Source organism: Oryzias latipes, chromosome 14 (genome assembly GCF_053564925.1).
Source record: "Oryzias latipes strain Hd-rR chromosome 14, Olatipes_Hd-rR_3.1".
In the NCBI taxonomy this organism is placed as follows: domain Eukaryota; kingdom Metazoa; phylum Chordata; class Actinopteri; order Beloniformes; family Adrianichthyidae; genus Oryzias; species Oryzias latipes.
The window spans coordinates 17,980,427-17,995,322 of NC_136250.1; the positions used below are offsets into that span (position 1 = coordinate 17,980,427).

The 14,896-nt window shown below is 38.6% G+C and overlaps 1 protein-coding gene across 1 annotated transcript; it reads right to left on the reverse strand.

The window, feature by feature from the left end:
- Positions 1-331: 331 nt before the first annotated feature.
- Positions 332-10,583, reverse strand: gab3 (GRB2 associated binding protein 3). The gene is made up of 10 exons (XM_004076553.5): positions 10,377-10,583; positions 8,678-8,978; positions 6,909-7,065; positions 6,388-6,827; positions 6,237-6,286; positions 3,511-3,751; positions 1,721-1,811; positions 1,398-1,482; positions 881-1,003; positions 332-765 (listed from the first exon to the last, which is right to left on the reverse strand). Exons 1-10 carry the CDS (start codon positions 10,446-10,448, stop codon positions 649-651), a joined length of 1,677 nt encoding a protein of 558 aa, XP_004076601.1. The 5' UTR covers positions 10,449-10,583; the 3' UTR covers positions 332-648.
- Positions 10,584-14,896: the final 4,313 nt, after the last annotated feature.

The window sequence follows — 14,896 nt, forward strand, 5'->3', positions numbered from 1 at the left end:
AAGAAAAAAGGTTTAGCGCACTGTCTAGTGGGTCTAGATGACCCAACTCCCAATGTTAAAGTGCCTAGGATAGCAAAAGGGTTACAAACCACCTTTTTTTCTGACAAAACAGATAAAACACTAAATCTATATGTGAAAATCTATAGTTGTTTAAATTCACAGTTAGTTTACTGAATGATCTTTAGATCCAAATGAAGAAAGTAACAAGATTTCTTGTTGTTCTGATATTTTACTAAAAAAAGGAGGAAAGAAATGAGGGATCCCATTTGACTTAAAAAAGGAAAAGTTCTCTTAGCTTGTTTCTTGGAGACATAAAACAGAACAATCAGCCTTCCTTTTTGAAAAGCTTTATAACTACATAGTGGATTTTATTTACAAATTTTACATGTACATAAGTTACAGCATATTGGTCCTTTTTTTAACTCTGTTGAAACTTTTGCTACCAGAAAAAAATCACAGTGAATAGTGCCTCATCAGGTAGTATGCACATTTCCTTTTCTGTAAAGTTCATTTACACAGTGCAATTTTTGCATCTCCACGTGGATTGAGAGCAAAAGTGTGCTTCCAATTCATTTTTACAGCTTTTTTCAAAGTGCTATTCTGTCTTCATTAATGTCCACCCGGCTGGATATTTGCTGGATACTCCATTCATGTTTTTGAAAGCCGGTTATCTGTCCATTCCATCTTGGTGTTTTGAAGAGCCTGGGTCTTCTTCTCGTCCACCTGAACGTAGTCCACTCGGTATTCATCAGATAGAAATGGCTTCTGCAGGACACCAAAGGAGAAAGCACTCAGGATATGGTGCAGGAGGGTTCTTCTCTTTTTTGCAATGCTATCAAAATTCACACAGCAGTTTGATGTATTTAGGATATTTGTGTACCTTCTGCACAGGTGAAGGAGTTGCAGAATTAAAGTCCAGTGACAGGTAATCAAGTCGAGAGGGTGAACTCATGCAGAATTGACTTGCTCCATCAAAGGGGAGGCAGAACGATTGCCTTGATTCCTGCCAAACACAAATACATAGGAACACTTTCACTAACATGAAGTAAAGAGATCCAAAGAACAAATGATTTTTTGTATTACTAAGCTTAAGGCAATAACTAAGTTGCAGTTAGTTTATACTTGGTAAAGAAAGTGGTTATCAGATAACATATCTGACCAATGAATGATCTTCAGTTAAAGCCGTAGGGAAATAAACATCTAGAAGATGAGAAAACCTTCAGAAAATTATGTTTACAACATGAGCGCGTTGCAAATGCTCACTGATGTCTTTACAGAAAGTTCACAACAAAAGACTTACTTTAGTCTGCAATTCTAAGAAAGATAATAGTTTTTTATAACTTCTGGTTACAGTTTACACTTTGCATGATGGTAGATTTTTTAAATCCAAATATTACCATTGCAGAGCGGTTCACCGGCTCATCTCTTGAAGTTTCCCCGTTTTCAAGTCTGTAGTCAAACGACGAGTGATTCACCGAAAAGCTGCAATTGTGCAATCAGATCAAAGATTATTTAACTGTGAACAAACTAAAAAAATGCTGTTTACTGCAATCAACTTCACTTCTACAGTACTTCTAGTTTTTCATGTCTTCTGTTTCTGTATTTCTTGTAAACAACGTGTGCATGATCATGAAAAACAAAAACGGAGCACTAATCTCAGTTTGTCATCAGGAGTGGACTGCACGCGATGGTGCATTTAGTAAAAGTAAGTTCTTCTCACCATGGCTGGGTCTTTGTTCTGCTGAGGGGAAGATGAGTCGGACATTCTGTGATTGTAGACAGGCCTGTTAGGTCCAGGGGTGGAGGTCGAACTGCGAATCAACAAAAGGTTTAGGCATTGTTGAAAAGGGGGTGAGCCAGATAGTTTGGAAAGTTTTTGTTTCTTTTTACGTCAGTCTGAACCTTGACCTGGTATTTGTGAGAAAATAGCATCGGAAGGGATGACAGAATTTGTTAGAAACTGTTTTACATATTTGCATCAAACACGTACAAAAAGAACTCAATGTTCTGTATTCAAGCAGCAACAATCACATTTTTGTTCCTGGCACCATGTTTCTCAGTGGGAAGTGCAATTTCATGCTTCTGCCTTCCGTCAATCAAATAAAATGAAAACATTTTTATCCAACAGTTCATGTTTTCTCTCAACAGACGACAGATGTCTGAAACTCATCCTCATGATTCTGCTGCAAACGTCTGTCTGGTACTATGTGAGCACTGCATAGTATCTTTTTTTAAGAACCTTCAACGTCTGAAGGATCTGGTTTAAAGCTTTTAAGATCATGCACTTTTGAAGATGGTGATGTGTTTTTTGAGATGCTATTGACTATCTTGGTCAATCTTCCAAAAACAAAGCAATTCCCTACAATGACAACTTAGTCTAAGACAAGCAGCTTCTTTTATGGATCTTTTCCTTTTTTGGTGCAATGATATTTCTATTAATTTGAAATTGTTTTCCCTAATAAAGAAAACAATTACTGACACTAAATCAATAAAATTTAAACATTGAATTAAAATTTTGGTTTAACAGAACAAAAAAAAATGAATGAAACAGGCCTCAAGCTTAATATACCGGTATGTTGGTTTGCCTAGAAGATCATACAGGCATGTTTAAGGTAAAGACTTAAGGACCATCTTCATGCAGCTTGATGTTTCTGTCACTACAGCTTCACATATCCAGAATTTTAAAGTTATTTAGTATTATAGTAAACCACATTTAAGTCATATAAGTTAGTAAATAGCTATATGTGGTCCAGCTATCTCTTCATAATAAGAAATGTACGTTGCAAAATCTGATTTGGAGTTGTAGCCTAAGAAAACAAAAAACAATTTCAACAAAGATACAAGCAATAATGAAATAAAAGTTTGTTTGCACACCAATAGATTGTAAATTAATATGAATCAATAAACAGAAATAGGTTGTTCATCATATTTTGCAATATATTTTAGTGGCTGATATGTCAGATGTCTCTAAATATATATGATATATCTTCCAGTATATTGCAATATATACTTTTGTAAAGGTGCTGCATCTGACACAGAGTGTAGAATTTGTGCAAGTTCAAGGAAATCTTCAGACCATTAATGCATTCTGCTGCAAAATGTAACTCTAACTGCTTTGGGTTCAACAAAATAAAGTCCCAAACAGCATAAAACATTGAGGATGGCTAAAAGCCAAACTCTGAACTGTTCGGGAGTGTTTTTCTATAGGCGATACATCCTACTGAACATCTGTGGAAAGAGCTAAAACAAAAGAGAAGAGAGGACACCCTTCAAAACTGAAACAGATGTCACTTGTTTTATATTCAGTAAATTTATATTTATAACTTTTGTCCCTTTTGACCCATTTCAGTTGGCATTGTGGATATTTTTGTCACTAAAAGAAAGGCAGCAACAGTTTCACTCACACCACAGTTTAGAAGCAAAATATCTTCAAGCCTAAAGTGGAATTAAATATCAAAATTTCAGGATTTTCTAAATTTAACCTGCCTCAGTCAGGCCAAGTAGGCTCACCTTTCCTGGGGCGGGGCTTGAGGTGCCGGTGAACTGGAGGTGGAACAAACTCTGCCGGCTGACATGTGAGGGAACTGAGAGAAGGGGAAGACTCCACACTGCAGTTTGCACCAAGGAAGCTGAGTGTCCTTGGGCTCATGGGGATGTAACCATCACATTCAGTAGTTGGAGCAGAAGGGGAATTCATGGGGACATATGACTCATCCTGGTAGCTTTGAACATGTGTGTCGCTCAGACAAGGCTGCAGAGAGACAAAGCATCATACAGTCAGATTGGTGCCTAACGGTCAAAGCATTTGCCTTATGACCAAACAGAAAACATTTAAATATTCATGTGACCTCATACAGATTTTCTTTTGTTTTAATAATTGACTTGAAGGTTTCAAACAAAAAAACCTAGATCCTCAAACTAAAATGTGGAAAATCATGAGAATGGCCAGATGGGGGCGACTCTTTTGGTTCAAAAACAGAAGACTGGACTGTCTTTGAGTCCACAAAAGGAGTACATGGTAGCTGGAGCCTTTTCTGAGCAATCATAAAACAAGAACAGGGTACATTCTATACAGTGGGGGAGAAGACTTTGGGAGGGTGGCAAATGAGAACTGCAGAGTGGAGGCAAATACAAATGAAAAGTTTAAAAATATGTCAAACTGTTTCATTATTGATGAGGTTTTATAGCAAATAATTTGAGGGGGTCAAGATTTCATTTAAAAACATTGCTTTTGTTATTTTTGCATATACTCAGACAATCTTGTATTTGTTTTCTCAATCTTTGTCAATGATGAGATTAATACTGACTCAAAAACTGGGGGGAAAGCTTCCACTGACCTCTACACAAGATGCCAGTTCATTGCCAGGGCCACATGCAGTGGGGCAAAAAAGTATTTAGTCACCCACCAATTATGCAAGTACTCCCACTTAAAAAGACGAGAGAGACCTGTAATTTTCATCGGTATACACACAAAATAATGGAAAAAAATCCAGAAAATCACATTGTCTGATTTTTAAAGAATTTATTAGTAACATATGGTGCAAAATAAGTATTTGATCACCTACAAACAAACAAACAAACAAGACTTCTGGCTCTCACAGACCTGCAACTACTTCTGTAAGAGGATCCTCTGTCCTCAACTCATTACCTGTATTAATGGAACCTGTTTGAACTGGTTATCTATATAAGACACCTGTCCACAACCTCAAACAGTCACACTCCAAACTCCACTCGACCAAAGAGCTGTCTAAGGACACCAGAAACCAAATTCTTAACTTGCACCAGGCTGGGAAGACTGAATCTGCAATAGGTAAGCAGCTTGTATTGAAGAAATCAACTGTGAGAGCAATTATGGAAGACATACAAGACCGCTGATAATCTCCCTCCATCTGGGGCTTCCCGCAAGATCTCACCCCTTTGGGTCAAAATGATCACAAGAACGGTGAGCAAAAATCCCAGATCCACATGGAGTGGACCTAATGAATGACCTGCAGAGAGCTGGAACCAAAGTAAGAAAGGTTACCATCAGTAAGACACAACGCCACAAGGGACTCAAACCCTGCAGTGCCAGACATGTAATCCTGCTAAAGCCAGTACATGTGCTGGCCCGTCTAAAGTTTGCTAGAGAGTATTTGGATGATCCAGAAGAGGATTGGGAGAGAACTTGTTGGCAAAACCTCTACTCGTGCTTGGAGAAATGCTGAGGAAAGAATAACATCCAAAGAACACCATACCTACTGTAAAGCATGGGGGTGGAAACATCATGCTTTGGGGCTGTTTTTCAGCAAAGGGATCAGGAAAACTGATCCATGTAAAGGAAAGAATGAATGGGGCCAAGTATGGTCAGATTTTGAGCGAAAACCTCCTTCCATTAGCAAGGGGATTGACGATGAAACGTGGCTGTGTCTTTCAGCATAAAAACACTCCCAAACATACTGCCCAGGTGACGAAGGAGTGGCTTCATAAGAAGCATATTAAGGTCCTGGAGCGGAGTCTCCAGATCTCAATCCCATAGAAAATCTTTGGAGGGAGTTGAAAGTCTGTGTTGCCCCGCGAGAGCTCCAAAACATCACTGCTCTAGAGGAGATCTGCATGGAGGAATGGGCCAACATACCAGCAACAGTTCGTGAAAACCTTGTGTGAAGACTTACAGAAAACCTTTGACTGCTGTCATTGGAGACAAAGGGTATATAACAAAGTAGTAAGTAAACTTTTTGTTATTGACCAAATTATATTTCCACCATAATTTACAAATATTTTTTTGGAAAATCAGACAATGTGATTTTCTGGTTTTTCTTTTCTCAATTTGTCTGTCATAGTTGAGGTAAACCTATGATGAAAATTACAGGTCTCTCTTATCTTTTTAAGTGGGAGAACTTGCACAATTGGTGGATGACTAAATACTTTTTTGCCCCACTGCACAGACACAAAAACACAAGCTATTTTTAACAATTAACCTTGGAAACATGTTTTTGCAGGCCAGAGGAGCCCCTTTAAATACATGGGGTAGAAATGCAAGTACCACACAGTAAAGGGGCACAGCTGCGTTTTTTCCAGGGTCTACTTGTCGTGGAGAGTGCTCACCACTGCACCACCGTGCAGCCCTATGGCCTAACATATATTTAAAAAGTGTTGCCTCCTATCTGTCTTTCTGTTAAATACATATTAGGTTGGAAATTTGCTCTGTGCTTCAATGGTTAATCAATGATTTAGGTTAGAAAACGCTGTTTTCTTACCAGATTAACACTTTGCCTTCTGTCTCTGAAGAATCTCTTCTCCACATTGCCTGAGAAGATACATATTAAAATGCGTTTTAGTCTGCTCAAAGAAAAATATAAATAAAAGAATAAAAAACACATTTTGCCTGCTTTTATATTGAAGGGTTACCCATTCTTAAATGGTCCAAGCTTGACAGGGAAGTCCGTCTGCAAAACAAGGGAATGTTGCCCGGGAACTGTTGGAGGCTGGTTGTCCTCAACCTTGGAGCGCCTCCATCACTCTGCTGCTCCGACAGGTGACATGGTTTGGGGGGCAGCGGTGGAGGTGTCTGCAAATCTCCTGCTGCCTCAAATGAGGTGGAAGAAAAGGGTCTGTCAAACTGGAAGACATCTGTGATGCAAGGACGTAACGGGGACGAAGTAGGGGACGGGAGCACTGAGAAGGAGCAGGGAGCACTGAAGGGGGAGTTGGGCACTCTCCTGTGGCCACAAGGAGACTGGCTCAGGTGGGAGATGGAGGAAGAGGAGGATTCAGTCCACAGATCTCTGATAGTGTCGTCCAACGACTTCTGCTCCAGGGAAATGTCTGAGTTTGAGAAGCTGTCACATCTGCAGTCAGAATGCACATATGAATGTGGGTAATGTCTGTAGACAAGCGCTGTTTTTTCGACTTTTGTTGACTGCACTAACCCGTTGATGCTCACACTTCCTGTCTTGCACTGTGAGAGGAAGAGGTAGTCCTGCGGAGGGCTGGACTCAGGCTGGCTCGCTACGGATGCTCTGTCAGAGCTGTCGGGTGATGGCTGAATGGAGATGGGGGTGAGCAGAGATCCTTCTTCTGAGCTCTCTGGTAGAAAACAAGCAGAGGAATGTTGTTTATGACATCTCCTCATCAAAAACAACCATACGGAACAACATTTCTGACTTCATGCAGGGCCACTGAAAGGAGACACACGTATCCCGTTTTCTTCCTTTTTGTTTGGACTTTCTGGCCCTCCTTTTGTCAGTTTGGCCTTCTTTCAGAAATTTGTTTCATTCCATTTCACTCAAGGCCTTGAAGTCAAGGCCGTCCCTGCAGAAGCAAGTCACCAGAAAAGAGGTCTTTGCATGTTGTCATGAACTTGTTACACAAACACCAGCTGTTTATAGTCTGCTGTGGGTACAGATCCTGAGATCTTCACACAAAGTTTCAAAAAAGAGACGTTCTAAGGGATAAATCGCCCATATTCAGGGTGTAGATGATTGAACTGTGTGGCTGCTTTTCGTATTGCACATGGAGCAGCCAGTACTTTGCAGAGAAGCATATCAGTGCCGTTGCTGTATCTCATTCACACAGACAACAGAGTCTCAACAGACCCATCCCCTCGCTGGGCTTCATCTGAAGGAACAGCATCACCTTCAAAGCAGATTAGACACAAACTGAATGGTTAATCTAAATACTAAACCCACAGAGACAGCAGGGTTAACCTTTTTTTCTTTTTGCCTTCTGAGTATAAAGTTGTGCTACCAAGCACTTGCTCCACTGTTATCTGCTCCTCTGCTGCGGCAGCGTTTTTACTGTGTGGCAGCGTGTTTAACAGTTGGAAGCATCTCTGCAGACAATACTTGAATTACTGATAAAAAAGTGAGGCCAAGTTTTGTCTTCTAGTGATTAAAGCTCCTCTTCTCTCCATATCTTTAAGGCCAAAAAAACAACTTAACACCTCTCTGCGCATTTTAGAGAAACCGCATTTTCTTTGTGACGTTTGTGAGATTTCTCTGAAGAGATTGACCAGTTTGTGACCGCATGCCGCTGATGTGTGATCGTGCATGAGTTTTGGCGTGCAGCAGAAATGGTTAATCCTGTGAGGGTGACCTGAAAAAACCCGCAGCCTTGTGGTTTGCTCTTTGTAAACCGTTTCACAATTTTTAGCTCTCTCAAATACGGTTGGTGTTCTTAACCAAAACCTCTGTGCTTTTAAACTTTCTCTTGTGTCAGACTTAATTGTATTTTAAAACAGAAACAGTCTCAGAGAAACTGGATGTTTTTAAAGTTGGATGCAAATCCAGGTTATCAAAAATCTCCAATGTGATCACAGCTGTTTGTTTGCATCCAGCTTTCAGAAACATACCAAAGGCATCCAGACTAATTGTATGAATCCAAGCAGAGAAGCAAAGACAGAGAGAATAAGAAGTAAAATAAAATAATGGTGGGAGCTGTTGGTTCTGAGAATCTCAGCTAAAATTTCCCTTTTTCTTATGTCTGAAACACCATTAACCACCAGAACAAAAGCTGTAAAACCATAAACAATAAAGGTTGGACTTCGGAAAAATTGCCTCTCGGTTCACCACTTCCTGCATGTAAAAAATACCATCAATCTCCTTTAGGGCTGGCTATGTGAGTCATCGACTTTTTTTGAAAGTGCAAAGCTTTTAGGGAGCCACATTTTGAACCGACAACAACAAACAGGTGCATCTACCTGCCTCCTCCAGGCTCCTGAAATGGCAAATCTGGTCAATGTTTTTGATCCAGATGTGCATCTCCTCCTCTGTTTTGGCGAGCAGGTAAAAAATCCGTGATGAGGTTTTCACCACGAACAGGTGCTTCCCGTGGAAGTCCCTCTTGATCCGCAGCTGCCCGTCTGGCATCTCCACCTCACACTCCTTCAGGTCGATGGTCCGGATCGGCTTTTTGGAGTTCTTGCTTTGGTAGTATTCCAGCACATCGGGATTGCCACTCATGCGACCTCTTCGGAGCACAAACCAGCGCTTTCGCCATGCCTATAGATAAATAAAAACAATTAAAAAAACATTTAAACTTCCCTCATAGATTTCCATTAATATATATGTCACTAATAAGCTGATCTTAACGTCATATCTTTGTGTTCATCCTTGAAACTTTGAAAAGTTTTGTTTTGGTCAGTAAGAGGAACTTAAGTTTAAGTTTCCCATAAACACAGAAAAAAGGAAGTTAACTGTATTTAGCAGAAAATGTTCTACATTTATTTTAAAAAAATCTTTAAATCCTTTTGGCTTCTTCGTCAATCTAAAAACTTTAACATGTCTTCACATTTCTCCAAAGACCAAAGTGAAAAGGGCATAAAAGGAGCAAAACAGGCCAAAAGTTATCAATGTATTATTAATACAGAAATATCAGGGGAAAACTGGAAAGGTTGAAAACGTTATGAAATACTGTGGGTATCGTTTCAGCCCTTTTTTTTTTTTTTCTTCTCATGAACTTGATCCGTTCCTAAAAAACCCACTCAGCAGTTGATGTGTTTTTACCAGGAAACAGAAAGACACGCCGCCATTGCTGCTAAACCAAACAGCCAGATTTCAGGGGAAACCAGAACCGGAGACTGAATTTTAGATGCAGAAGCTGATCAGATCATATTTAGGTTTCACGAAAATGATGGGCAGACGTTTGCAGGAGCAACTCTCCAAAAGCTCTGTATAGTGAGGATCTACAGACTACTGTGTTTTCAGTAAACTGTGCTGAAAAACAGAGAAGTCTGCCTATCCAAAGTTTGTTTTGTTCCAACTCAAAGCAACTGCTGTCTGCTGTTGCTAATGCACCACTAACACAAAGTTATTTCGGGATACTGGAGTCAAATTTTCATAACATCACCTATCTGTACTTCATATTTGAATGAGGCAAACACTGCTGCAGTTTTTCCAACTGTCCAAGAACAAAACAGAGCGCCAGCAGCCGGATTTGCAGAACAGGCAAGAAAAAGTTTCTATTTCCAGCCCGTAAAATCCTAACCCCATCTAACACCCCTTTCTTTGCCCCGCTGTTGACAAATGTCCCCCCCACCTCCTTCGGCCGTGCAGAGGAAGTGCAAACAGCCATCATAACGCCTGACTATTTCTGCTTAAGTGTCTGACTGCTGCTGACATTACTTCCCATGTTTCACAATGCACACACTCATAAAGCAGGCTGACATTGTCACATGACCCCCCCCCCCCCGAACAGTGAGGACTAGATCCTGCAGATCTATGTCTGTCCTGATGTGGGATCCATCTGCATTAAGACATTCTTGGTGTCATGAGAAGGATGGCATGAAGAGCATCAGCTGAAAGGAGCCTTGTTGTTGTTGTTTTTAAAGAAAAACACAGCATAACTAACTGAGCAGCCTCCTTGCAGAGGACAAACATGAGTGTCCGACGTGTACTCACAAATCTCTTCAGCTTTTTCTCCGGGGGGGATTTAATGAGCCAGCCGGTGCAGACCACATCCCCGGCACTCATCTTGACTGCAGAGCGTGTCGTCCTCACAGCTCGCCTCTGCCGCTGCTGCCGCTGCTGCTGCTGCTGCTGCTGTGAAACTGGGGGCAGAGTGAAGCATATCCTGTGCTCTGGTATTCAGCTCAGCCTCTCCAAAAGGAGGAAGTAAAAGAAACTGATCACACTGACAGAGACGCACGCAGAGTGGGTGGGAGGAGGGATATCTGCTGTTAGTGGATGGAGAAAGCCAGGGAGGGGGGGGGGGGGGGGGGTCACTAGGAGAATTATTCTGTTCACAATGAGGTTTTACAGATTAGGAAATTCACTTGCTGGCAAAGTGAAGCACGATGAAGACATCCCAGATTACCCGTTGCTGCTGAAATGCTGCACCAGCTCTTAGTTAATGCAGTGGGATTCTGCAGACACAATGACGTAAAAAAAAAATACATTTTTGTCAATTTCGAACATTATTTTTGTGTCTTTTCTTGATGTGTAAGACAATTGGAAAATGGTAAATGTGCTTCCATATGCATGGTGGCGCAGCGGTTAGCGCTCTCAGCTCAAAGCCAAAAGGCTCTGGTTCAAATCCCAGCCGGAACCTTTCTCTGTGGAGTTTGCATGTTCTCCTTGTGCATGGGTTCTCTCCATTCTAGCTTCTTCACACAGTTCAAAACATACTTCATAGCTTACTCCCACTCCCAGGAGTGTGGGAGTGATCGTGTGGCTCTGCAACAGTAGCCAGGACAGGCTCCAGTAACCCTGTGACTCCAAAAGAGGCATAGGAGGTTAAGAAATGAATGGATTATATCACAGGAAGATCTCTATGATACTCATACATCTATTATTTTATTATATTTAGCAGCAATCCAAATTGAATAAAATGAAGGAAGTTACATTTCTGGGCATCATCACTGATGAGGGAGTGACTTGGAATCCGTTTTCAAAACTATTAAAACAGAAATAGCAAAAACAATGGCTGTTTTACATAAAGTTAAATCAGCTTATCAACTTAAGTCCAATTTTTTTATTCTAAAAAAAAGGCATTAAGAATTATCTCTGACAATAATACGGAGATCCATCAAATGCATGATTCAGTCAATTAAAAATAATGAAATTTAAAGATTTAGTTGATCAAAGTATTTTATAATTAATGCATAAAGCACATCAGAATTGTCTGAAGAATCAAGAAAAAAGACTTATATTTTAAAAGGCTGAGAGATTTACTCTTTGCTAAAATTCAGAACCAAAAAAGGACCGATACGGTTCAAGAAATCAGGATATGGAAGAATCTAAAACAATGAATTAATAAATCAAAATCACCTTCAATACACTTGTTAGAAAAGCTGCTACAAAAACACAATCAATGCACCTTGCTGCTTAATTCCAAGAACCCAAATTTAGAAATAGAGCCTATTATCATTCTAAAGTTTGATGTAGACCACAAGCGTATATGTGCTTTATTGCAGATGTGTTTAGATTCAGTCATTTTAATTTATTTTTCACTATTTTTTTTGTTATTGTAAGAAAAGAAAAAAACAGTTTTCTTCTTTATGTTTCCTTTCAGGTATGAGTACATTTGTAAGATTTTTGTTGTTTTTGTTGTTTTATGGAAATGTAAAGAAATAAAGAAAAAGATAGCCTAACTCCATTGCAACACTTTCATTTACCATTATATTGCCTTAACTAACTCCATTCCTTAATTATTTTGTGAGTAAATTGCAAAAATTCTAATATTTTGTACTTCTGCTTTAATGTGGCTTGTTGTGCTGTCGAAAGGCTCTTTGTAAGCAGGTTTACATCAACACTTCTCAGAGATATTAACTGTTGTGTAACGCCTCTCACCACCAACCGCTTGCCCAACTTCCAAGCCTGTTAGGTTCATAGATAAATGTGCAACAAACAGTGAATTGCTCAGGGCCATTTCTATTAAGGTAAAAATGTGTCTAAATGGACGAGCTTCTAGATGTGATGTGAGAACTTGTAAAATAGCGCACTTGTGATTTGCACCAGCAGATTCAACACACGCAGAAGCAGATCTGAGTAGTTGTAATCACAGATTTGAGGTCGTAACTCTAAATGAACACATGCAAACAGGAATTTGTCAGTTGTGATTTTGTTTGTTAAATTTTACAGCAGAAGATTTTTACACACAGATGCAGATTTTTGGTACGCAAGTTCTCACATTCTATTTTACAAGTTCTCACATCAAATCTACAAGCTCGTCCATTTTGGAACATTATTACCTTCATGCATTTCATCAATAAACTTCTGTGCTCTTAGAACAGGATTTGGGGATCATTTATGCTGACATGAAGTCTCTCTTGTTTTTTGAGTTTGGATTCTAACTGTATATATTGACGTTATCCCAAAGGGGTTGTGTCTTTTTGAAAGATTTTCTGGGACCAAGTTTTGTTGGGTGGTTTTGGGAAACAGGTCAAATGATCCCAAATGAGTCTCTCGACTGGTGCAGAGGTCAGGTGACATCTGATCAGGTGACTGCACGTTCAGCTCCTGCCAAGTGTCGGAGTGTCCTTGGGCAAGACGCTGAACCCCACATTGTTCCTGGTGGTTTGAAGGTTGGTGCCTGTTTTTGGAGGTGAGTTAATGTTTGTGTGTGAGACTGTAAAGCACTTTGGGCCTTTAAGAAAGGTAGAAAAGTATTTTATAAGTAGCACCATTCACTGTTTTTACCATTTTTCCAACCTTAATAGGATTAGTGTATTTAGTAAATTTTCCCTCCATTCTCACTTATAACAATGTTTAGCAGCTATAATGATGTTGTGACCTTAAAAAGACTCATTTTGGATACTGTTTACTATTGCATCAATTTTATTGTGAGAATGAAAAAAAAAGCAGAAAATTATAATACGATGTAAAAAAAAGAAACTCATTGTCCTCAACATGTAAACAGTTTGTGTTGCAAATCATATTTGCAGAAGTAAATATTGCTGAATGCAAGCTCAGAAAAAATACTCTGCTGTTTTTAGTTTTTTAACCAAACCTACTTTTCTATCACAATTTTTATTAATTTGTGAGGAAATCTCCACATTTTTGATTAAAATGTGTCATTCTCTTTGGCAACTTTTGCATTTTTTATTGACAGCCAAAGAAAATCTGCTTCATCTTTTTATGCCCTGTTCTCATTTGTGCAGCAACATTTTCATTTAGCTAGAATACAAAATAATTCCCACGTCTATGACATTTCTCGTAAACGTCATGGATGTTCCAACAGCACCACCATTCACTGGTATTATAATGAACATTTTTTATAAATTCGTGCTGATAATATATTTTTGTGCTTATTGAAAAAGAACCTCTTAATTAGCATATAAAATGATTGTCTTATCCTGATGAAGGAGTTCTCCACAATTCTCCCCTTTATGTTTTTTTAAAACAGGTGCCTCCTAACAAGCAAACACCTTTTACAAACAGAGATAGAATCAATAATACAAGTTAGGTTATTTAAGAAGAAAAGAACAAAACAAGAAAGAACAAAAGTACATTAAACAACAACACAAAATATTCTACTGAGATTAAAAAACACATTTTGAATCCATTTTGAACATGTTTTTTTCTGCATCTTGTCATATTAATTGGGAATAAATATAAATATATTAATTGTCTAGATAAGACAATGTATCGCAACATTTTTGTATTTGATTATAATTTAATTTGAAATGATTTATTTCAAGCAATCAAATAGTAATACACAAAAAACATTACAATCATCAGATATACATTTATACAATGACGTATCAAACTTAGGATAATTAGACATAAAATTAAATCTTGCTTGAAAGGAAGTGGAAGGAAGCGAATGTATATAATCCCACCCCTGTTCTACCGTCACCATTTCATTACATGATTTATCATTATCCGGTTCCTAACTTTTATCAGACAGAATTAAGAATCCTTAGGTATCAATAAATCACATAGCAAAGATGAATTACTTAATTATTGTGTAAAAAAATCATATAATGTATTTATGAAATACCCAGGAACAACGGACAATTTATATATTTTTATGTTTATTTATCTTTACAATATTATGTACTTTTATATTGATTAATTTTATGTATTAAATGATTTACATTAATTGATATTTGTTGTATTTCTCTATAACAACTGAACTATCAGTCCTCTCGTTCATTTTAACTATTGGATTGAAACCGATTTATTTCAAGAAATTAAAAAACAAGGAAAAAATGAAGACAAATGATATAGATATACATCTATACATACAGATATCAAACTTAAGATGATTAATGATGATTCTTTGTTTGATTGAAAATAAAAAAGTATATGTAAAAGGGATAGATTCAAGAAATTATACGTATCCCGGGTCTGTTACGACGCTCGTGGCTGCAATTGCTGTTATGAATCAGTAGATGGCAGCATCACTTTCAGTGTCGCTTCAACGCTTCCTTATAGTTGCTTTCATGTAAAGAAGAAGAGCTGAGTTTCCAGAGAGC

Coding starts and splice junctions, on each gene's coding strand:
- gab3 (XM_004076553.5), bottom strand. CDS start 10,448: ATGAGTGCCGGGGATGTGGTCTGCACCGGCTGGCTCATTAAATCCCCC. Junction 8,979..10,376: donor AGAAAAAGCTGAAGAGATTT/GTGAGTACACGT, acceptor ATTTATCTATAG/GCATGGCGAAAGCGCTGGTT. Junction 766..880: donor CTCCTTCACCTGTGCAGAAG/GTACACAAATAT, acceptor GGTGTCCTGCAG/AAGCCATTTCTATCTGATGA.